The sequence below is a fragment of the Trypanosoma melophagium genome (genome assembly GCF_022059095.1).
Source record: "Trypanosoma melophagium isolate St. Kilda chromosome Unknown ctg32segment0, whole genome shotgun sequence".
Taxonomy (NCBI): domain Eukaryota; phylum Euglenozoa; class Kinetoplastea; order Trypanosomatida; family Trypanosomatidae; genus Trypanosoma; species Trypanosoma melophagium.
The window spans coordinates 136,446-158,186 of record NW_027125166.1 but is presented as its reverse complement, the minus strand read 5'-3'; the positions used below and the strand labels follow the sequence as shown (position 1 = coordinate 158,186).

Sequence of the window (21,741 nt, the reverse complement as noted above, 5' to 3'; positions counted from 1 at the left end):
TTTTGGGCTTTCCTCATAACCCGTCGGTGTCGTCTCCCCGGGCCATTCTTTTCGTGCCTCCTTTGTAGGTGTATGAACGGCTTGTGGGCCAATGCTGCGTGTTTCTTCTTTTCCCAGTGTTTGTGTCTCGTGCCCTAATTGGCGCAATAATTCGGCAACTCGATTTTCTTTTTGCCTCAGCTGTTCCCTTGCTGATGTAAGTTGCACTAACATTTCAGCCTTCTCCGTTTGAAACTGGGACCCTTGTGCCCGCAATTCTGCCCTTTCATTCTCTTGCAGCGAGAGTCTTTGTAATGCTGCCACAAGCTGCCCTTGTGTTTCGGCCAACTGCGTCTGGGTCTGTTTCAAATACGCTTGCATTTCTTCCTTTTGTGTTTTTTCGATCATGGCTTCCTGGTGAAGATGTGCTATTTGGTCTTGTAATTCCTGGACCTGATTGCTTGCATGCTGCTGTGCCCGAAAGGATTCATCCTGTAATTCTTTTAATGCATTTCGATACTCATAGGTTAAACTTGAACGTGCTGCTGCCCATTCGGCACTGAAACGTGCACGTGCTTCTTCAAATGCTTGTAGAAAGTCTGGGTTAAGCGGCATATTATAGCGCACCAGGGAGGGACCAAGAGACACCCATGGCATGACGTTACGGCCGTTTGCCCGAACCATTAGGGTGTCATTTTTAAGGAATAACTCAACTTCAGCTTGATAAATTGTTTGCGGAGAATCTGCTGGACAATAGTCAAAGAAAAAAAGCCGTTTTGCCTTTATGGTGCAAAAATGCTGTTAACGCCTGCGTGCTGATTTGCCACTCTAATTCTGTAAACGACTGGCGGGTTGAAGTTGGCATTATACTTGCTTGTAAACTTACTTTTTTTTCAGGAAACTTACTTTTAGCAGACTTTGAAGGGGAAAAGATAATAACAAAAAAATATATCAGCGCAAGGCTCGATCATTCTTTTCTAGCTATCAAAAAAAAAAAACCGGGCGGGACGGTTTTACTCCTGTTGGAGAGCCGTTTGCCGCCCAGGAAAAAGCGGAACGTATTTCCTACCGCGCCCGAGACTTCAGAGGATTCTCCGCGCAAACGGTAAAAAGCGCGACCAGCAAATTACTCACCGAACCAGCCTGAAGCGGGGAATAAAAAGGGAAAGAATAAACTGCGCGTCGCTTTTCCTATAAAGAAAGAAAAAAAGGAGAAAATATTATTTTCCCTATCTATCCCTGCATTCCCGATGATTTGGATAATTATTTATTTATTTATTTTTTATCCCTCGTGCCTTCATGGATTTTACCCCAACGGTACGGCTATCAGCTTCTCACCGTAGAGCACCAAGGTTGCTGTCTATGAAGAGCGGTGTTTGAGAGAAAAATCCCTTTGTTTTGTGGGATCCTCAAGCTCTTGTAATATTTATTTTGTTATTTTGGGTTTTTATTATTTGAGTTTTGTTATTTTCAGGTTTTGTTTTATTTTAGTTTTTTAACCAATCTTTGAACAGCAAAACAGTCTACGAGAGATTCTCTACTCCCACCATCCTTTCCCAGAGCCCGTCGGCCACTCTTCTTTTGTTATTAATTTTTCTTATTTTTGGTTTTTTAGTTAATGATTGGGCCTCAATGATCTCCTCTGTTTTTTGTTGCTTGTTGGGGATCGCGAAAAGCGTCTCTTGAGACTAATCCTGCCAGGGATTCCATAATCGAGCTCGTCGCTGGCCTTAGAGGGGCGTGGAGGCCTTACAGGGGCGGAGGAAGGAGGCGTGGGGGTTCTGGACCGCGAAGTCTGCGGTATCGCATAGTCCCGCTCCACTGCCAGAAGGAACTGGGCTAACTGTTTAGAAAAGCACAGCTTCTGGAGAGGGATATCTGTTATAGCATACTGCATTCGCAATGGGCGAAGGGCGGGGCAACTCAAGAGATGCAGTGCTGTTTCTTCGCAGCCGGTGCGTTGGCTGATATGCGCGCGAATATGCCGATACCCGTGTTGAAACATGCGGTGTTGTGTGAGGCATGATTTGCTCATGCATTGTCTGTTGCATGTGGGGCAAATCAGGGTCACAAGGTCTCTTATGCTCTCGCCCTTGCTTCGGGAGGATCTGGTTGCCCCTTTGGCAGGCATGCCTTCGCCATGGTGAAAATTTCTGCAGTGAATGGCGAGTGAAGGCATGTTGGCGTAGAACTTCTTACACACACCGCACTGAACCTTGCCGCGGTCCTCACGTTCCAGTGGCGACGAGTCTCGCTGACGTTTTTTGTTTCTGGGAAACGTTACCTGCATCGTAATCGGCAATATCGGAGTTCCAGGTGGGTGTTTAAATTTTTTGTGGCACGAGAGAGCTCCCATGTTACCGAAATCCCTTAGAAAAAATTCACAGCGTAGCGATGCTGGCTGTGGGATTAACTGCGTGCCGGGTGCGTCTTTGCTGGGGTCCTCAGGATGGCGTGCTCTAATGTGGGCTTTGAGGCCTGTTTTAGAGCGCGCTATCATTTCACATTTGTCACATGGAAATGCCGATCTCTCTGGTATTGGTTCATCTGCTCTTGGCCGCTTTCTTTCAGCGGGAGGGCATTCTGCGTTGTGCATGCGCCTGAGGTGGCGAGTTAATCCGTTTTTCTGGGGGAAGGTTCGGCAACATAAATTGCATGCAAAGGGATGTTTTTCCACTGCATGTGCTGATTGGCGAGGTAACGTATTTACCGGAGATGTTGGTCTGGGCGGCGGTGGCTCAGGCGGTATGTCCGGCGGAGGTGGTGCATGGGTAAACTTGAGTTTCCAAAGCGCATCGGCCTTCTTAAATCCATGCCTGTTAACCATGTGAAGCGCTGCGGTGTTCCTGCATGAGTATTGTGCTTCGCACTCTGTGCGTGCTGCTGGCTCGGATGATTTACTCATGGGGTGGTGTCTCTGCGTTGCTTGCGGCTTCGGTGGGGCTGAGTGGTTTGCCTCTTGGGGATTGCACCATCGAGAACCAGGGGGATATGGGGTTGGATTTTTCTCAGCAACCACCCATATCGATGCGAGACTCCTGTGCGGAATCTTGCAAGCGCTGTTTCTTCTTCTCGTGTTAGTTCTGGGTTGTCTTTGGTGGGGTTCCAGTTCCCTGTGATTTGCCATCTATGAGAAGGGCGAGGCGTTGCTTCCCCCTTGGGCATGCGTTTGGCGTAGGCAATAACATCGGGAATCCAGGCATCATCCCTCTGGGCATGCTCCGCAGCTTTTTTGGCCTCAGCGTCGCATTTTTCGTTCTTCTCTACTCCGCAATGACCGAAAATAAATTGCAGTCGAATGCGGGCTTTGCGACGTTGCACTTGGAGGATCAGATTCCATAGTTTACGGAGCACAGGATCCGTAACAGTTAGGGGAGCAGTCTGGAGCGCTGTCAGTAGAGACAGCGAATCTGAGAATACGGAAACTCTGCAGGGTGTTGGGTTTTCTGCCGGTGATGTCGTGAGTAGTTTCCGCAATCCTTCATATAGTGCTATGGTTTCGGCCTTTTAGCTGCAGGCTAGGGACCAGCTCCCCTTTGCGTGGTGCTAAGCAGTTCACCATCCTTGTAAATCATCGCCGCTGCCCCAGATTTAACACCCAGGAATACCGAGCCATCAGTCCAACTTTCATAATGTGTACGGGGTGGCGGTGTTTCTCCCATGCGGCGGAAATGTCGGGCTATCCAACGCTCAGATGCTTCCTTTTTGTGTTCTTCAGAGTTGTCAGCGGAGACGTTATCCAGTGACGTGAAGAAGCGAGCGCGCTTACCGAAACGCAGTGTCGGTGTTAATAGCGGCAACTCGCGTGGCTCTATATGGAGCGTTGGGTATGTCTTCATTAGGCGCACATAGAAGTTTCGGACCGGGCGGTTCAAGTGGTAAACCTGATCAGCGCTATCTTTCAGGGATCCACCTTTTGCCTGGCATAGTAAGAAGGGTTTGAGGCTCCGTATCATGGCTGTCGTTTCTAGTGGTAGAAGACGGGCTTCTCGTAGTGCGTCGTCGGAGCGACATCCAAATGGGATTCCTGCTATGGTTCGACAAGCTTTGTTTTGGCCTGCTGCTAATTGTTGGCGGCGTGTGGGCGAAGCATCCCAGTACCAGACCTCAAATCCGTATATTGCCTGGGCTTGAACTAGGGCTAGATAGAAAGCGCGCAAAACATCCCGTTTTGGGCCCCATGCGGTGGACGAGATTGCAGCGAGCTGCAACAAACGAAAATTCATGCGTTGCCTCGTCTGCATTACATGGAAGGGCACTCCGCGATGGTGTTGGAATGTAATTCCGAGAAGTTTTGGAGCTTTATATAGACCGACAGGGTGCCGCGTAGTTCAAGGGAGAGGGGGTTTGGGTCCAATGATCCAAAGAGGGTGTATTTCGTCTTGTCTGCATTTACTTCCATGAAGTGGCTCTTGGACCATCCATCAACCACATTTATTCCGCTTTGTAGCACAATGTTGATGGCGTCTCTGTTCCCATCTCGTGCTGCCAGCGTGAGATCATCAGCAAAAAAGCCGTGGTACAGAAGAGGAACTTGAGATAATCTTTTGCTTAGAGTGTTCATTACTATAATAAACATAAGCGGGCCTAGAACCGTTCCTTGCGGTACGCCGCGGTGGAATAGCATTAGTGGTGAGGATTTTCCTTGGACTCGTACTTTAGCCCGACGTCCTTTGAAAAATGAGGCTGGCCATCGGATGATGTGGAGTGGGAGCTCCATCTCTCGCATCGCACTAAGAATTCGGTCGTGATCTACAGTATCGAAGGCCTTGGCGTAATCGACGAATACGGCACCTTTGCGCGAGTCATACGAAGCTCTCTTTGGGGGCTGCGCGCAGGTGTAGTAATTGGTCCAGTGTGGGGTGGCCAGGCCTGAACCCGGATTGTTGTGGGGTCAGCTTGGGTTCAATAACATCCCGAATACGGGCTGCTATAGTTCTTTCCATTAGTTTGGACATACGGCTAGTTAATGTGACTGGTCTAAACGGGTCTAGGTCTGTTGCCTTCTTCCCTGGTTTGAGGAGGGGCGCAATAACACCTACTTTCCAAGCAGCTGGGGCAATACCAGTGCGGAGGCTTTCATTGAAAAGTGAAAGGGTTTCTGCTTTCGCTCTGGGTCCCAAATGTTGGAGAGCCTCGCTGTAAATCCCATCCGGACCAGCTGCCGTTCCTTTCGGGAGAAGGCGCTGGGCCCGTTCCAGTTCCGCTTCTGTAATGGGTGCAAATTCCTCGTCGACAACTGGGATGGGTGGCGGAGGGTGGGAGTGTGGGTGCCGTCTGGCTCGTGCGGGGTAAAAACGGATAAAGTGCTTGGCCTTCTGATTTTCCGTGAGCACCGTGTTGTTAATCTTTATCGCCGGGGTGCTCAGTGGGCGTGGGGCGTAAATCCCCTTTACAATGTTCCAACGGCAGCCGTCTGCTACGGCCATCTTGCCGCAGAGGGCTTTCCATCTTTCATGGGAGGCTTGTCTCAGCATCTCTCTGCGGCGTGCTGCCAACCTGTCTCTATAGACAGAGGCTTTGCGTTGGTGGATCTCCGACTCAATCTCACTGAGTTCTGGAGTCCAAAAGGGGGCGGTGTCTCGTCCTCCGCGGGGGACCGCTGCAGCTGTTGCGATGCGGATCGCGGAGGCGAGTAAACGTTCTCGTTTGTGAACGCTCATCTTCTGTGTTGGTAGTTTTCGGCACTGAGCATTTGACATTTGTCTAAAACGAGACCGTTTCGCCTTCTTCCATGCATAGAGTGGGGCAAAGGGGCGAGGGAACCGCAGTGGTTCACCATCATCCCCTACTACGTCGAAGGGGATGATATAATGGTCACTATCCGGAGAGAAATTGGCTGTCCAAGACTCTATGCGACACTCTCGGGATAGTGTCACGTCCGGCGCGGACGGACCGTGACGTGTAGTGTGGCGGGTGCTTTCTCCATTGTTCTGCATGGCGTAATCGTTATCTAGGCACCATTGCACTAGAACATCGCCACGTGTATCAGGTGGGATCGCGCGATTCCAGGCCAACGCATGCGTTTCAGCATCTGCACCAATGGGGTGGGGTCCGCTGGTCGTCAAGAGCGCGTCCAGTTGCGATGCTGTAAATGATCTCCCTGAAGGGAAGTATGCTGGCGTCACTGAGAGCGCCAGCCCTTCTGTCAAGTGGATCGTTGCGTGAGTATACCCAATGCTCGCCACAACAGACGATCCTACTTCCACCGACAGGTCTTCACGAACCAGAATCGAAACGCCGCCACCTTTAGAGGGGCGGGACACTCCATGATGTCGATAACCAGCGATTGTGAAACTCGACACTTCCGCACAAGACATTTTCGTCTCGCTTAGAAGGCCGAATGGCACGTTTTCCTCAACCAGGGTTTTGTGGAGAGCAAGCCTCTTGGCCTGGGTAAGTCCAGCTGAGTTCCACTGCACACCTCGCAGAGAAGGGCCGGGATTTTCCTCCACATCACTGCTCAGCAGTAACTTGGTACAGGTGATGCTGCTGACAGCACTTCGACAAGTGCCCCAGGGCCTTCTTGGATTGAGTTCTGCCCCAGCACGACGCGGCTGGTCCCGGTGCTTTGCGACGCCGTAGCTTAAGCGCCAGCGAGTTTTCCAGAAGAAAAACATCGCTGGCTCTTGGCTTCCTCCGGCAATACGGAGTACTGGGCCTTGGCACCGCGTTGGGGCGGCCGGCTTCGCCAAGGAAGCGCTTCATTTAAAACGCATTTGTCTCGGAGGCGCGTTTTGCCGCCGCGAAGCCTGCCACGCCAGCCCCGCCCAAAAGCAACGGCGGGCCTTCCCGGGGAGAAAGGGCGGGCGGGAGAAACCGCCCAGCGACAAGCGGCCGGCGTCCGGGGCGCCTGGCGCGCTTTGGGCGTTCTGCCGAGGCTGGGGCGCCGGGGGGGGGGGTTTTCCGGGCGTTTCCGGTTCGGGGCCGTCCGGGGGTTCGGAGACTCGGGGGCGGGCCGGAGGGAGGCTCGTTTTTTTTTTTTTTTGCACGGCCTTCCCGCCCACTTTTTTTTTTCTTATTTCAACCCTCTCTTGTTTTGTTGTGCTGTTTCCTTTTTTTTTTTTGGGGTGGGATGTGTTCGTTTGGCTTGGCGCGGGCTGGTTTTTTTTTCTTTTGTCCTGTGTGCGTGTGTGCGGATAAAAAGAAAGGGATTTGGAGTCGTGATGAAATGTAGTTTTTTTTTTTAGCTCACGATTCTTGGGACTTCTGTGTCTTTTTTTTTATTTTTTTGAAATATTTTGCAGTCTTGTTTTTGCTTGTGGTATTTTGCCATGATTATAAGAAAAAAGAAAAGAATATAATTAACTTCCTATTTCTTTATTTTTCTTTTTTTTTTTTTAAATATGTACCACAACCAAAAAAAAAAAAAGTAGCTATAATTGTAAAGATGGATTCTGAACAGGCATATCACCCAACTCAGGGAGATATTGTAAGTGTTCTTCGACTTCTTCATGATAACGGTGTTAGTGTTCAGAATTCAAAAAAGGCATATGAAGAGTTGCAACAATATCAAGCAAATCCCACTTTTTGTGTCTTGTTGTCGTACGTTTTTGGTGCAGAGAATTGCCCTATACAAGGCTTAGAGCTTGATGGGTCTTGGATTCAATATAGACGACTTGCGGGTATTACCCTAAAAAATAATCTTGAAAAATCAGAGTACGCTTTAGGTTTAACAGCTGTGAAAGAGGCTGCTCGTTCTGCCTTATTCGTCTTAGGTAATCCGATAGATGTGCGCATTGCTCGTGTGGCTGCTCAAATTGTTGTGAAGATAACAGCTCTTACTTCGTTTGATTGGTGGAGAGAATCGGGGATTGGGGATCTACCGCAGTTACTTCTCAACGAACTTTTTAGAGCAGGGGATGTGAAAACATTATCTTCCCTTTATACACTTCAATATTTGATGGAAGATCTTCCAAAAATTGTAGGTGCTGCGAGTAAAGAAATTATTGAAAGAGTTGTAACACTCGTATTAGATCAAAATATACAACCCCATCTTCGTAAGGCTGCATTTCGAATGTGTTCTAACGTATATGAGCGAGCTGAGTCTCTTGATTGGAATGTAGAGGGATTATCACCGCTACAAAATGGACTAACAGGTGCAAGTGGTATATTCGCCGGTGTTTGTACAACTCTTTTAGAACAAGGATGCGATGGTGATATTGCCTTAATGATTGAAGTGTCACGTTCGTGTAGCGTGATGCTTGAATATTTAGAATATTTTACCCCTATGTCTGAATCTGAAATGATGAGATTTGTTAAATGGTGGATTTGTCATACGATAAATATAGTTTCTTCGAATGAAATTATGAGTGAATATGACTTTCAGTTGAAAATAGCTGCAATGGATTTATTAACGACAGCTTTGGGAATATACGATCGCATGGGTGGGGAGGGTATAATATCCCTTGTTGTTGAACCAATTTCACAATACTTATCTACACTGGTGCCTGCCTTGGTAAATTTCGTTCCCATGTCAAAGGAGGAAGTAGATAACATCCTTTCAAATGATGATTATAGATTACGTGATGCAATGGCAGTTAATTATCATTTGGATAAAAGAAATGAAGATATTTCAGAAGACAAATATCTTGATGATGATGAAGAAGGGGCTCCAGCGCTTCGTTCTTCAGCATTACGCTGTATTGATGCTTTGTCCATGTTTTCAAGTAGACAGGTATACCCATATTTAATGGACCAAGTAAAAATTTTATGGGACTCTGATAAACGACTAAAGGAAGCAGCTATTGTGTTGATTGGAACAATTGCTAATGGATGTTATACTGAAATTGAAAATACACTTCCAGTTCTAGTACAGCAACTTGTAAATTCAGTTGTTTCATCATCAGAAGATGTCTTTGTCGTTAGTATTGCTATATGGACTTTATCCCGTATTTTGGAATGGGCATATGCACTTGATGGTACAATTATTACTGATATAATGGCAGCTTTTATTACGCGAATGCAAAGTACCAGTAAACGTATTCAAAGATCGGCAGTTTCGGCACTCAACACAGCATTTGTAATAGCTCATAATATGGGTACAAGAAGAAAAATTATTACTGTTTTTCCTTCTTTAGTTGATGCAATTATTGCATGTTTACCTGTTTATTGTGACGCAAATTTGTCTCTTCTTGCCGATTTGGCTTTGCATTTGTTTGCTGCCTCAGAGAATACAGCGATTATTTCACATATTGGTGAGGCATTTAAATCTAATCGAATTGAACGTGCAAAATTATTCGAGAATTCATATGTATCAGTCTATATCAAAGAAATACCTAATACTCATCTTGATAAGGATCTTTTTTCTATTGATCGTGTTATTTCTGGGTTCTTAACGTTATTTCCAGATCCTGTAACTTCTGTTAATATTCTTGAGAGTTGGCAAGCAGCTTTAGAAGATGTTGTTAATAGGGATATAAAGGACGATACAGATCTTTTATATAATGTAATTTACTCTTGCGGAAATTTTGTAAATGTGACCCCAACAACTGTTTTAACGGAATGGGCACATCGAACACAAGGCTCTCTAGCGGGTGTGAGTTTTCAACTCTTTGTTAAATCACCTCAGGAAACGGTGAAATTAGCAGCTGTTACACTTCTTCATCGATTATTGAAGAATATTGGGAATTCTGCCTATCCAACTGGAATGGCTGTAAAGCTACTTTCTATACTTGCCTCTTCCATTGAAGATTTTGATGATCCTTATGTGAAACTGGAGTTAGTGCGCTTGATAACACTAATGGTAGAGTGTTATTCTTCTGAGTTCCCGAATGAAAGTTATGCCGCCTTTTTTGCAGCTGTCAATGCCATTCGTAGCGATGCCTACAATGATTCTCTTATGGTTTTTGTCCAAATGGCGTATGACATATGTCGTACTCTTGGCATGGTGCCAACTCTCATTAGTCAATCACGTCCTGAGGTAATTACTCGAATTATGGCACAATCAGAAAATACATATGACAAATCAGTAGCAACAATACATCTAATAAACGCACTTTTGACGATTGATGAAGTTGCTGTCGCTATCTTACCAGATGCTATGCGTCTAATTTACAGTTGGCAACAGTCAGCATGTAATTTTCCAGGAACCCAAGAAAAAATAAGATCATTATTGCTTTTCTATGACAACAACCATGGTAGTCAACTTAGGGATATTTTGGGAGCTCTTCACCCAAATACTCGTGAAATGATTTTCACAACGTATGACATGAGATGAGAGAAGTACTTTGAGATATCATATATAAGTAAGGAGGAAAAAATTAGAAGAAAAAGGAAACTCAAAATATATTCCCAGAATAAATTAAAATATTTTTAAGCGAGACGCTAGGAACTGAAATAATGTTTGACTAGGTGACAAAAAAAAAGGAAAAAAGAAAACAATTTCTCTAGATAGTCTTAAAATTTAAATAACTTTTCTTTTTTTTCTTGAAATTTTTTATCATTTGAATTTCTTTTTTTTTTTGTGTGTGTATATTGGTATTTTCATGTAGATAGTTTATATTTATACATTGAGGTCTCTATTTCTAGTGTTAAAGAAATGAGACGTTTTTTGGGACCATTTAACGCTGTCTTGAGGGACCGTACACTCTCTTTACGCTTTAAATCAGCCACAGGGAAGAAGATTTCTACGATCATTATTCCAAGGAAGGTCGTTGAACAGCGGCGCAATTATCATAATTCCCCTCAACCTACAGCTTTTCCTCCACCGCCATATCCTCCTCAGTATTCCTCAATGCAGAATCCCTATGCATCACCTTATGTCTACCAGGGAGTTCCACAGGTACCACCTGTAGTTCCTAATCAACGGGTAAATTCCATGGGCTACCTTGGGCCCGCAGTGCCTGAATTGGGAAGTAAAGAGAGACCAATAGTTGTTGTTTCAGCACCTCAAAAAGCTACATGGGCCACGGGATTTTGGTTATTTTTACTCCTTGGAATTGGATTGACTTGTGTATTGAATCTTATTGATGAAATCAATGCAAGAATGCAAGATAGTAACCCAACACCAAAAACCATTGCTGTTCCTCGTGCGTCGTTTGCTGGAATGTTTGGATCATCAGATGTCAAGCCTGTCGATTTAACTGATCTAGATATCACTTTTGATTCTATTCGTGGATGTGATGAAGCCAAAGCGGAACTTGAAGAAATTGTCGAGTTTCTTAAAGATCCAGAAAGATTTCATTATCTTGGTGGACGTCTTCCAAAGGGTGCACTATTGGTTGGACCCCCTGGGTGTGGGAAAACGATGCTAGCAAAAGCCATTGCAAAAGAGGCTGGAGTGAGTTTTTTCTACTCTACTGGAAGTGAATTTGACGAGATGTATGTGGGTGTTGGATCTCGTCGTATTCGAGAATTGTTTGCCGCCGCTAAAGCACAAGCTCCATCACTTATATTTATCGATGAAATCGATGCCTTAGGAGGCAAACGGTCAAGAAATGATCACACATATTCTCGGATGACTTTAAATCAACTTTTGGCAGAAATGGATGGGTTTCATTCAAAGGATTCTGTAATCGTTATTGCAGCTACCAATACTCCTGATTCCTTAGATAAAGCTTTAACTCGTCCTGGACGCTTTGATATGACGGTTGCGGTAGAACCTCCTGATATAAAAGGGCGGGCAGAAGTTTTGCAAGTTTATTTGGGCAAGGTAAAAACTGATGGTACTGTAAGAGCGCTTGATATCGCTCGTGGAACAACCGGATTTACTGGAGCAGAATTGAATAATCTTGTTAATATTGCAGCTATACGTGCTGCAGTTCTTAACAAGAACGCCATAACTCTTGAAGATGTGGAATATGCACGAGATAGAGTAATGATGGGTGCTGCAAGCAGGAAAATTATTCCTGAAGGGGAACGACGATTGACTGCGTATCATGAGAGTGCTCATGCTTTGGCAGCAATTCTCCTAGAAGGAGAGGGAGCTGATCCTGTACATAAAGCAACAATAGTTCCACGAGGAAGTGGTGTTATGGGGCTCGTTCAGCAATTGCCTAATAAAGATGTATACAGCCAAAGCAAAAGACAATGTCTAGCGCGATTGAAGATTTGTCTTGCAGGACGAGTTGGTGAAGAAATATTGCTTGGAAACGAGGATGTAAGTACTGGCGCCAGCTCTGATTTTCAACAGGCGACACAACTAGCACAAAACATGGTAAGACGTTTTGGATTTAGCGACGATCTTGGTTTTGTGAACTATGGTTCAGCAGATACACCAGAAGGGGCTTATATGTCTGATGAAACTAAGAAAAAAATTGAAAAAGAAGTTGCTTCCCTTTTACAAGAATCATATAAAGATGTTAAACAGATGTTATGTAATCACCGCAAAGAACTTGAATCTGTAGCCAATCATCTTCTTCAACATGAAACACTAACAGGCGATGAAATCAAAAGGATTTTTAAAGGTGAAGTACTACCATCCATTACCAAAAAAGAGAATGTGCGATCACCGCCTCAAAAATCATCAAATGATTCTGACGGAACGAAGGGAAAGCGTCGTCCTGTGACTATATCTTAGTAAAATACAAATTCAAAGGGATATATTTCCCTTGTTATATATGAACTATATTGCTTTATTTGTGTATGCATCTGCATATATATATATATATATATATATATATATGAGGCAGTTAATTTCCTCTTCTTTCATATTTCTCGTAAAGGAATATTTTCTTATTGAAAAGTAAGAAAAAAAAAATGTATCAGCAACGTAAAAGAAGAAAAGAAGCCAAAAAACAAAAAAAAAAAAAAACGAACGAAATGGAGCTGATTGTCGTTGCCACAATTATTCTGAAATTATTTCTTTTTTTTTTTTCTGCGTCGGGGTGTAGGTATGTGTGTGTGTGTGTGATTCCCTACGTCAAAGAAGATTAATGACGATAGCTTATATATTGAAATCATTTATTTTTCTTTATCTATTATACTGTTTTATTTTTTATTTTTTCTTATTTTTGCCATTATTTGCTTCAATTCACAAGTGGAAAGAGTAACCTAACTCTTTTTAAAGTGAATAATATATTTGTATTTTAGTGGAGTACTAGCGAAGGGGTGGGGTAGGCATTTAGGTAATGCGACGTGTTCATTCGCAAACATCCTTTGCAGGCATTATTGGGTCCTCATTGGATGGGGTTTCTTACCAATGCCCTATGATATTGGTATCCTACGTACAAGTACGTCATTCTGTGGGATTGTCCCGCGAAAGCCGTAGAAACCAACCAAATGCAGACCCTACAACTGGGAACCAAATATCAATAACGGAACCACCAGATCTAACACAACACATTCAATTTGGTCTTAACAATTTAGAGCATATAACATTTCCAGAGGTTCCAGAAGAACGTCGCAGTCGCACAGATGTGGAAAAAGAACGTGAAATGCAAAAAAAGTTTGGAAAGTACGGACCTGGAGAACGATTAACGAAGAATTCTCAACAAACACGCCGTGATATGCTACAAGAACAACAAGACGTTGATGGACTTCCATGGGAAGTACGATGGCGAAAAACACTCATACCAACTTCAGAAGAAATAATTCAAGATATCCGTGATCGATTTGATTTATATATTCAAGATCCTATAGAACGAGAACAAGAATGGTATCTTCATTGGAAAGATCGATCATTTAAAATTCAAAAAGATCGCATGATTTGGCCACAGGGTTATACAGATTACCTTGATCACTATGACGAACACGGCAGACGTCGAGTTCTTCCATCTGATCAGCGTTGGTCGGATACATCATGGAAACATTTGGCTGATACAAAGTACAAAGATCGTATGTGGCTTATAGAAGGAGAAGAAAGGAAAGCGGTACATCAGAGCCTTTGTGAAGATCGTGTATTAATGGAGGAAGAAGAACAACGTCAGTTAGAAATGGGAAATGTATACAATGGAATCTTATCTGGTGTAGTGGATCTTGACCCTGAGCAAACATATCAAGCTCTCTCAGGTACGGCAGATCCTTTAGAAGTTGCTCGTACGAAGATGAAAATTCAGGCATATGGAGCCCAACAAGCAATACAAAGTGGAAGGGAAAGAAAAACTTTACAAATAGACCCGATATCAGGTTTACCAAAAGCAGATATGGAGCCACTCCCTACAGGCATAACCGTTGAACAGGGTGCATCTATCGCTGCCCAGGCAAATATTCAGAATGAAATGTTAGAACAGAGAGCTGATATGGCAAGAGAAAAAGGTCAAGACCCAGTCTTTGCTCTTATGAAAGCACATCATAGCACATCCAAACAACATGACGATCGTCCAGTACTTCGAACTTTGGTTGAAGAAAAAATTGAAGCCACAAAACAACTTCAAAATAGTTATAAAACATCAACATTAAATAAAGTAAAAGATACTTTAGAAAAAATTGAAAATGCTACTCTAACTGATGGGAGAGGTAATGAAACAAAAGCTTGTGAAAATAATTTATTAACAGATTCTGAAAATTACTCAGTATCGTGCCAACTTTTGAAAGAGAGTCCTTCTGGTTTTATTCAAGTAGAAAAGCGTCCACATAACGCAGAACCAGATATTCCACCTGAACTTTACAACATTCCACAAAGTCATGAGATGGATACTATTCCAAAATGGTACCGTGAAACTCTTGTAGAGACGGAACCACTTATTCAAGCATACGACATGACCCATGATCCATTAGAAGTAACAAAAAAATCATTGAAGGAGTATTATCAACCACCGGAACTAGTAGAGGAGAAACGTATTACAAATGATGATGCTATATGTGGTGTTTCATCTTTTGATGAAATAAAAATGCATAGACTAAAGTCACTACCAGAGTTGGTTGAGGGTTATAAACCTCTTCCACTCTTTAGAGAGGTTGCCAAGGATGATCAAGCCAAGAAGGATAAAGACGAGTTGAAGTCATCAGGGAAAAAATCTGAAAAGTTGCGGAAAGAGCGACAGGAACGACTTCGGAAGGCGAAAGTTCAGTATGATCCTGATATTCTTCTTCCCACTTTACCATGGGAGACGGATTCTGTTACTGATCCATATCGTGGGGTTGCGAAGGAAGACGCAATAGATTTCAATAAGGCAGACTTAGAAAAGGCTTGGCGTGCTTATCGAGACACTTTTCAACAGAGTATCACAGAATTTGGGAATCTCACGCAAGTGACAACAGAAGAAAATTGTGAACGTATGTTAATGGATACAATGGATAGATTTCGTCGTGGCGATGTTGGGGAACATCCAGAAATTTCTGAGGAGCATGATAAAGTTTTTAGAATGATATTTGAGGCACACACAAAACATTTTCTTTCAGATTTTTACAAATTTAAAGGAAATCGTATGACAGAGGCTAAAACTGTAAAAGCAGAGGCAGATGAGATACTACGAAGGGCTTCTGGAAAATGTAAATTACTCGGACCAAATTTCATGAATTTTATACAAGAGATGACATCCTTAGAATTAGATTCTATCAGAAAGAATCCTGCACAACGTTACGTCATAATGATTCGAGATCGTAAATATGAACCATTGGGGAAACCATTCATGAATTGGATCACCAATGAACTCAGCGAGTTTATCTTAACAGATTTTAAAAGTATTGAACAACTTGAAACTAATTTAGAGTTTCTTAAAAAACATATAAATGACGCAAGATTTAAATGCCCAATGCGTGTGGAAGGTATTAAAGACTCTGCACGTGATGCTACTGTTGAAGCATTTTTTCAATGGTGTCGTGGTGCACTTTGTTTTTACGCGGGTAAACAATTACATCGATTATATCTAGAATTCGCTGATACTCGATTTCGCACTAGGGCTGAAGAATTATTCGAAGATTCTATAGAATGGTTCTCAAACTACGCCAAAGCTGCAAATGGTATTGTGCAGATTCCTATCCCTGATTCTGACCCTCCATATGAATATGAAGAAAAGGATTTTCTTGATGGAGAAAATGCTGTATATGCTGAAATTACTGGAAAACTAGATAAAGCAGAAGGATTGTGGCATTCAGGAACATCAAAGCGATGGTATCCTGTTACTGATGAAACAGAGTATATTTGGTATAATGAGCGCCGAGGTCGCATAACACTTGCTCTGGATATTTCTGATCGTTGCCTAGAAAATATTAATAAGAAGACACATCCTTCTATTCATCCGTTTCCAGAGCGTGCCCGTCCTTTTCTGGAAGGGGCACCACTAACTCAAGAAACAGCAGAGCATCTTTGGATGCGATATGTGGGAGATGTATATTATGAGCACAGTGAATTAATGTTTCGACAAGGACGCTTTGAAACAGGTCGCTCATATCGTGAAAAATGTCTTAATTTATATCACTTAGCTATAAGAGTAGCACGTGAAAGATTACCTCCATCTTGGAAAGCACCTTTGTTAACGGAGGCGAAATATCTTATGCGAGTTTATACACCTGGTACAGATGTTGAAAGACATTTAAAGGAGGTAGAAGTCGTAGTAGACAAACTTTTCGCAGTAAAGGAACCTCGACACTGGATAGAACCGTTTTCTGACCTTCCATATAGAGTCGCTTTAGTTCATAGTAACTTACCTGCATTTGGGGAGTTTATTGTAAATACAGTAAATTCTCGTATGAAGAGTCAGAAACCGTCTAATGAAGTACTTCTTGAGAATATGCGTCAACGATCACTTGGTGGTGATAACTTGCGTGAATTGGATGAGTATTATTCTCTTGTAAATGAAGTTGCTGAGGAAGCTTTTCGAAAAAAAATCCTGCGCTGGCGAGCACAAGAGTATGAAGGTTCAGATCCATACCTATTTTGGACACATCTCTATTTCGCTTTCCGTGTTCATCCAAAAGATGCTGAGGAAGTGCGTAAAATGTGGGATATGTATGAACCAGCCTATCTCTACATTTATACACAAAGTGCTCTTGCTTCCCGTACTCGTGGAAACAAATTAATTAATGATGCATTACGTCGTATGTGTCAAATTCTTCTGCCAGGTAATGAGGAACAAAAGAGAATACTTCTAAAGGAATTGACAAAGGTACGGGAGAAGATGGCACATCTTATCGATAGACGGGAATTGGACCGAACCATTCGAGCGTTAGAGGCCCATCTAACGGATTCAAAACATGTTCCATTTATGTATGGTTCATCTTTACTATATCGTGAGGCAGTAAAGCAAGAGAGAATAGCTAATAATCCAAATCTCCGTTCTAATCTCGCCGCAAAAGATTATGCGGAGCTTCAAAAGCGTAAGGAGTCTCTTCGTGCACATGGATCTACACTGGATCCTCATCAGGCCGCAAAAATACAGGAGCAACAGAGTTCCACCTCTTCTATGAGTGACGAGGTTTTGGGAACACAACCTGACCTCTCCACAAAAGATATGTTTGCAGAAAAGTAGCATTAAATTGTTCTGTGTATATCTGCTGTTGAATAAGGGGTCCACCCCCCTCCAAAAAAAAAAAAAAAATAAAAAAATTTATTTTTATCACAGAGGTAATTTCCTCTTTAGGGACATACATATTGTTTTTTTCACTTATTTTCTATTTTTGCTTATATTATTAAGTTTGAGAGGTGTATCCTTTGATTTATTATGCGCGTATCTCTTAACTGTAGAGAGTGAGGTTTACCGTTGCTTAATTTAGCTATAAATGTTTACTATTATTATTACTATTATTATTACTGTTATTATCGTCAAATTTATTTATTTATTTATTTATTTATATATTTATATATTTTACTTCCTTTGCTACCTCTCTTGATGCTCCTTTTTTTTTCTATGTATATTTATTGGTACTCCCCCTCTGCCTCAACATCTCTTTTCTTTTTCTCCTTTTCTTGTTACTATGAATGAAAGAGTTTAAAGGGTTTCCCAAATGATACACCGTGTTCTCCTTACTATTATTTTACTCCATTTGGTACTTCAGGGAACGTGGGCCCATCAATGGGGCCATACTGAAGAGAACCCAAAGGTCTCTGTTGGTGTAATTCACCACGCACCGTCATGCACAGAGGATCAGCGTGTTAAGTTTAATTCACATGTAACAGTAGATCTTCAGCTCTTTACTGATCGTGGCAAGAAAAATAGAAAAGAGGTCTTGAAGAAAGAGGATAAAGTCATCCGTAATGTTGGTCATGGTTTATCACTTCTTGGACTGGAGTATGGCATAATCGGTGCCTGTGTGGGTGAGACTCGTTCTATTCGCATCCCTGCCGAATTGGGCTTTGGTCCGGATGGAAATGAAAAACTTAAGGTGCCAGAAGACACACCGCTGAGGGCGATAGTGGTAATCAAGTCCTCCCGTATGGCTGCCCAGGAGGAGTTGGATAAGGACCCCTTCTCTGGGGATGAAGATTTTGAAGATAATACTGAGGCAACTTTACCTTTCCCACCTCCAATAGTAGAGGTGAGTGATGACGATTTCGAGGAGAAGGTCAAGGGCAAACACGCTTTGTTCTTTTTATACGCAAGTTGGAGCGACAAATCAAAGGAATTTCAGCCAGAGTTTATTAGAGTGGCAGGTGCTTTCGCTGGTGAGAGTGATGTTGTGCTTGTGGCGACCGATGCGGGGGTTAACCACCAACTCGCTGATAAATTTGATGTGGACGCATACCCCAAGATTTCTTTACTTAAGGCGACAGGTGAAATTATCCCATACAATAATGAGATGACTGCGCTAAGAGTCACAATGTTCTTGAACAGGGAGCTGAAAAAGAGCGTTCCATTGCCATGAGGTATTAAGGTGCGTCAAAATTCCAAGGAACAAAAAAAAAAAAAAACAATAACTATAACAACGACACAAAAGCAATATTCAATTGAAATTGTATGTATGTGCGCGCAGTATGGTTGATTTATAGTTTGGGCTGTTTGATATGTGCGTACTTGCTATTTTTGAAAAGGGAAGATATATGCTCTAATCCTCATATATCACCGTGTCTGTGCCTTTGTGTCTGCGAGTGTATGCATATATCCTCTTTTCTGCATCATAAAATATTTAGTATGAGTACTGCCAGAGTTTCAATGGTTGTGTTTTTTGTTTTTCTCTCGTTATGTTTTCTTTTTAATTCTTTATCGTATCAATCGACAAAAATTTTTTTTTTCTTTTTTTCTATTTACCAGAAGGCATTCATTACTGGGGGTCACGGCGAAAATGACAGAGGAAGCAGTTCTCCGTCATGAGAAGTTCTTGCAAGAGGTGGGGAATGGTATAAATACCCACACTTCTAAGATGCGAGAAGATATTCTTAACATGCTAACCTCTCACCTCAGGGAGCAGCAGTTTGCCATAAAGCGATCACTGCAGGATGAAGCGGAACGCCGAGAGAAGATACTACTAGAGGAGAAAAAGGAAACTGAGATCTTGCTTCGTATCGCAGAAGATGATAGACAGAAACAAATGATTCTTGTGCGACGCGTAACTGGTGTCTTGGGCGATATACACAAGCAAATGTTTTGTCAACGTGTTTTTAGGCAATGGTTACTTTGGCTTATACAGAAAAAAAAACAACGGCAACTTTCAGAGATTGCAAGTCGTTCAGGAAACATACTTCGATCATATCACGTATACACACAATGGCGACTTTTAGCCGCGGTGCGTCGACAGCAGAGGCTTGCTTTAGCTGAAGAATCTAGATGGAAATCTCGTGAGGCGGCGCTCTTAGCAGAGATAGACACTCTCAAAGGTATCGTGGAACAGGAACGTCATCGTAGCGATGAGTTGGAAGAAGAAGCACGAACGGCACTTGTCCGTGGAGTTTGTGCACTAAATAGAGAGGCAGTGCAGTTGCTGCGAGGTACACAGAGTACAGAGGAGGCTGGAGTGGTGCCTTCTCAATTGTATGATGCCAGAGCCACACGCTTACCATCAACGCGGGCGAGTCGAACACCAAGTACTACGGCGAGATTTGAACTACCACCCGTTCATGCAACAACAACACCAACACCAACACCAACACCAACAACAACAGGAGCAGCAGGAGTACCAACAGCACCAACAGGGACAACAAGTGCAGGAGTAGCGATACCTGTAACTGCGAAAACAATAACAGCAGCACCTGTGTCAGTTTCAGTTCCGGCTTCAGCTCCAGCACAGGAAATAGAAACAGGAGTATTACCAATGGAAGCCCAAGAAGCGCATTCTCATCAAACAATGCCGCATGCTTCTTTGGTGTATCAAACACTGCCACCCAGTCCACCGTGCCATGTCTGCTATGCTCCTGACACGTGTGCGTACAATACGAGTCAGAGAGTTCACCAACCTTTTGTGGTATCTGTCGATCCTACTGCTGTTCGTAACTACGGGGTTACACCTCTTTTTCAACGTTCCACACACACTGGCCGCGCATCTTCTAGAACCGCACAACAGCGTTATGCACGGTAAGAGTGTTGTTTACACAACACTCCCTTTGATAGGCAAATCACATATGTAGAAGTGAAAAATAGAAAAATATGACATAAACTTGACTTGTAAAGAAATACACATTCAGTCCCCTTGTGCGGTTTTTTTTGTTTTCCCACTACTTGTATCTTTCTTTCCCTCTCTAGATTGTTTTTCTTTTTCCGTGTGGTCTCCTCACACCGAAAATAACTTGGGACAATAAATATTTAGAATAAAAGGGAAAATTAGGTCCCACAGAACATACATTTATTCATCAATGAAATCTTATGAACCTTTTTAGTTTTACTTGTCTTTTAATTTTGTACTTCTTTATGCAATACATTCACAATGTTCTTCTATCTAGATGATTATGACTCTTCGTTCTTTTTTTTTTATATATTTTTATTTTATATTTCTTCTTCTTGCTGGTGTTCTGCGTGTGTTTTTCTATTCAAATATACGTATTTATAGGTACAGTAGATTTACAGAATGGAGCGACGTTTAAATCGTACCCTGATGACACAGATTATGGACGCGTTAAATATTCAGAGGAAGGCCGCCCTACTTTCCCTGCCGTTTGAGTCTTCCTTGGCACCCTCTTATACCTTTTCTAAAACCGATTCCGCTTCCTCAAAGAGGTTGCTTGACGCTCCACTAAGTACTGAAAAAGAAGTGATGCCCTTTCTTCGTGACGCGGTACTGAAGGCGATTGAACGCCCTTTACAATGCTGTAATCAGAATCAGGAAGCTAATGGTAACGTTGAGGTTGGAACCATTTTAGAGGGTCGACGTCTTGTAGGTCTTAATCTTGCTTGTGCACGTCTGTGTGGCACATTTAACCGTAGCGATCTATCTGGAGTTGATTTTACTGACGCCTTTGGGGGCCATTCTACATTTAATTTAGCCCGAATGCGCCGTTGCTGTTTGACAGGGGCGCAGTTTCACTCCTGTACTTTTCTCGCCACTGACGCCTCATACGTAGATGCACGGCGGGCTCGCTTTTCCCACTGTGTCTTTCGCCGAACTGACATGACAGGGTGGGATGTGCGTGGGGCGACTTTTTATCACTGCGACTTTACAATGAGTGAGTTGAGTGATTGGGTGTATGATGGACAGACGGCTGTATTCGCCCCTGTGGGATGGAGCCGCTGCCGCCGTCTTAATTGGACCGCGCGTGGGAGTTGTGCGGCGCCGCAGTCGTGTACAGTCGGCGGTGCCGTTCCTTCACTACCACCACGCAGAGAGAAGGGAGTGTAATTCCCTATGTATGGAAATACGATACGGCGGTCTTGTTGAAGGAAGACGAAGAAGGAAAGAAAGAAAGAACTAAGAGGAAATGGGGTGGATGTAGGCTTTATACGTATTCCTCCCATTCTTCCTTTATTTATGCACAGCAGAGTAAAAAGCATAGGTTTACTTGTTTTTTTTTTCATT

The 21,741-nt window shown here is 43.1% G+C and overlaps 5 protein-coding genes across 5 annotated transcripts; all 5 read left to right on the top strand.

Annotated features, from left to right (window-relative positions):
• Nucleotides 1-7,369: 7,369 nt before the first annotated feature.
• Nucleotides 7,370-10,198, top strand: LSM04_001502 (uncharacterized protein; the record flags this gene model as incomplete). Its single annotated transcript, XM_067334852.1, has 1 exon — nucleotides 7,370-10,198. The coding sequence occupies one exon, from the start codon at nucleotides 7,370-7,372 to the stop codon at nucleotides 10,196-10,198; it is 2,829 nt and encodes a 942-aa protein (XP_067189169.1).
• A 321-nt stretch (nucleotides 10,199-10,519) lies between these two features.
• Nucleotides 10,520-12,499, top strand: LSM04_000757 (Peptidase M41; the record flags this gene model as incomplete). The annotated part of the gene is made up of 1 exon (XM_067334851.1): nucleotides 10,520-12,499. One exon carries the CDS (start codon nucleotides 10,520-10,522, stop codon nucleotides 12,497-12,499), a length of 1,980 nt encoding a protein of 659 aa, XP_067189158.1.
• A 550-nt stretch (nucleotides 12,500-13,049) lies between these two features.
• Nucleotides 13,050-17,330, top strand: LSM04_001197 (uncharacterized protein; the record flags this gene model as incomplete). Its single annotated transcript, XM_067334850.1, has 1 exon — nucleotides 13,050-17,330. One exon carries the CDS (start codon nucleotides 13,050-13,052, stop codon nucleotides 17,328-17,330), a length of 4,281 nt encoding a protein of 1,426 aa, XP_067189166.1.
• A 445-nt stretch (nucleotides 17,331-17,775) lies between these two features.
• On the top strand, nucleotides 17,776-18,663 carry LSM04_005715 (Thioredoxin domain; the record flags this gene model as incomplete). Its single annotated transcript, XM_067334849.1, has 2 exons — nucleotides 17,776-17,787; nucleotides 17,893-18,663. The coding sequence occupies 2 exons, from the start codon at nucleotides 17,776-17,778 to the stop codon at nucleotides 18,661-18,663; spliced, it is 783 nt and encodes a 260-aa protein (XP_067189215.1).
• Nucleotides 18,664-19,080: 417 nt separating this feature from the next.
• LSM04_002877 (Pentapeptide repeat) lies at nucleotides 19,081-21,564 on the top strand (the record flags this gene model as incomplete). The annotated part of the gene is made up of 2 exons (XM_067334848.1): nucleotides 19,081-20,306; nucleotides 20,796-21,564. The coding sequence occupies 2 exons, from the start codon at nucleotides 19,081-19,083 to the stop codon at nucleotides 21,562-21,564; spliced, it is 1,995 nt and encodes a 664-aa protein (XP_067189183.1).
• Between the last annotated feature and the right edge of the window lie 177 nt (nucleotides 21,565-21,741).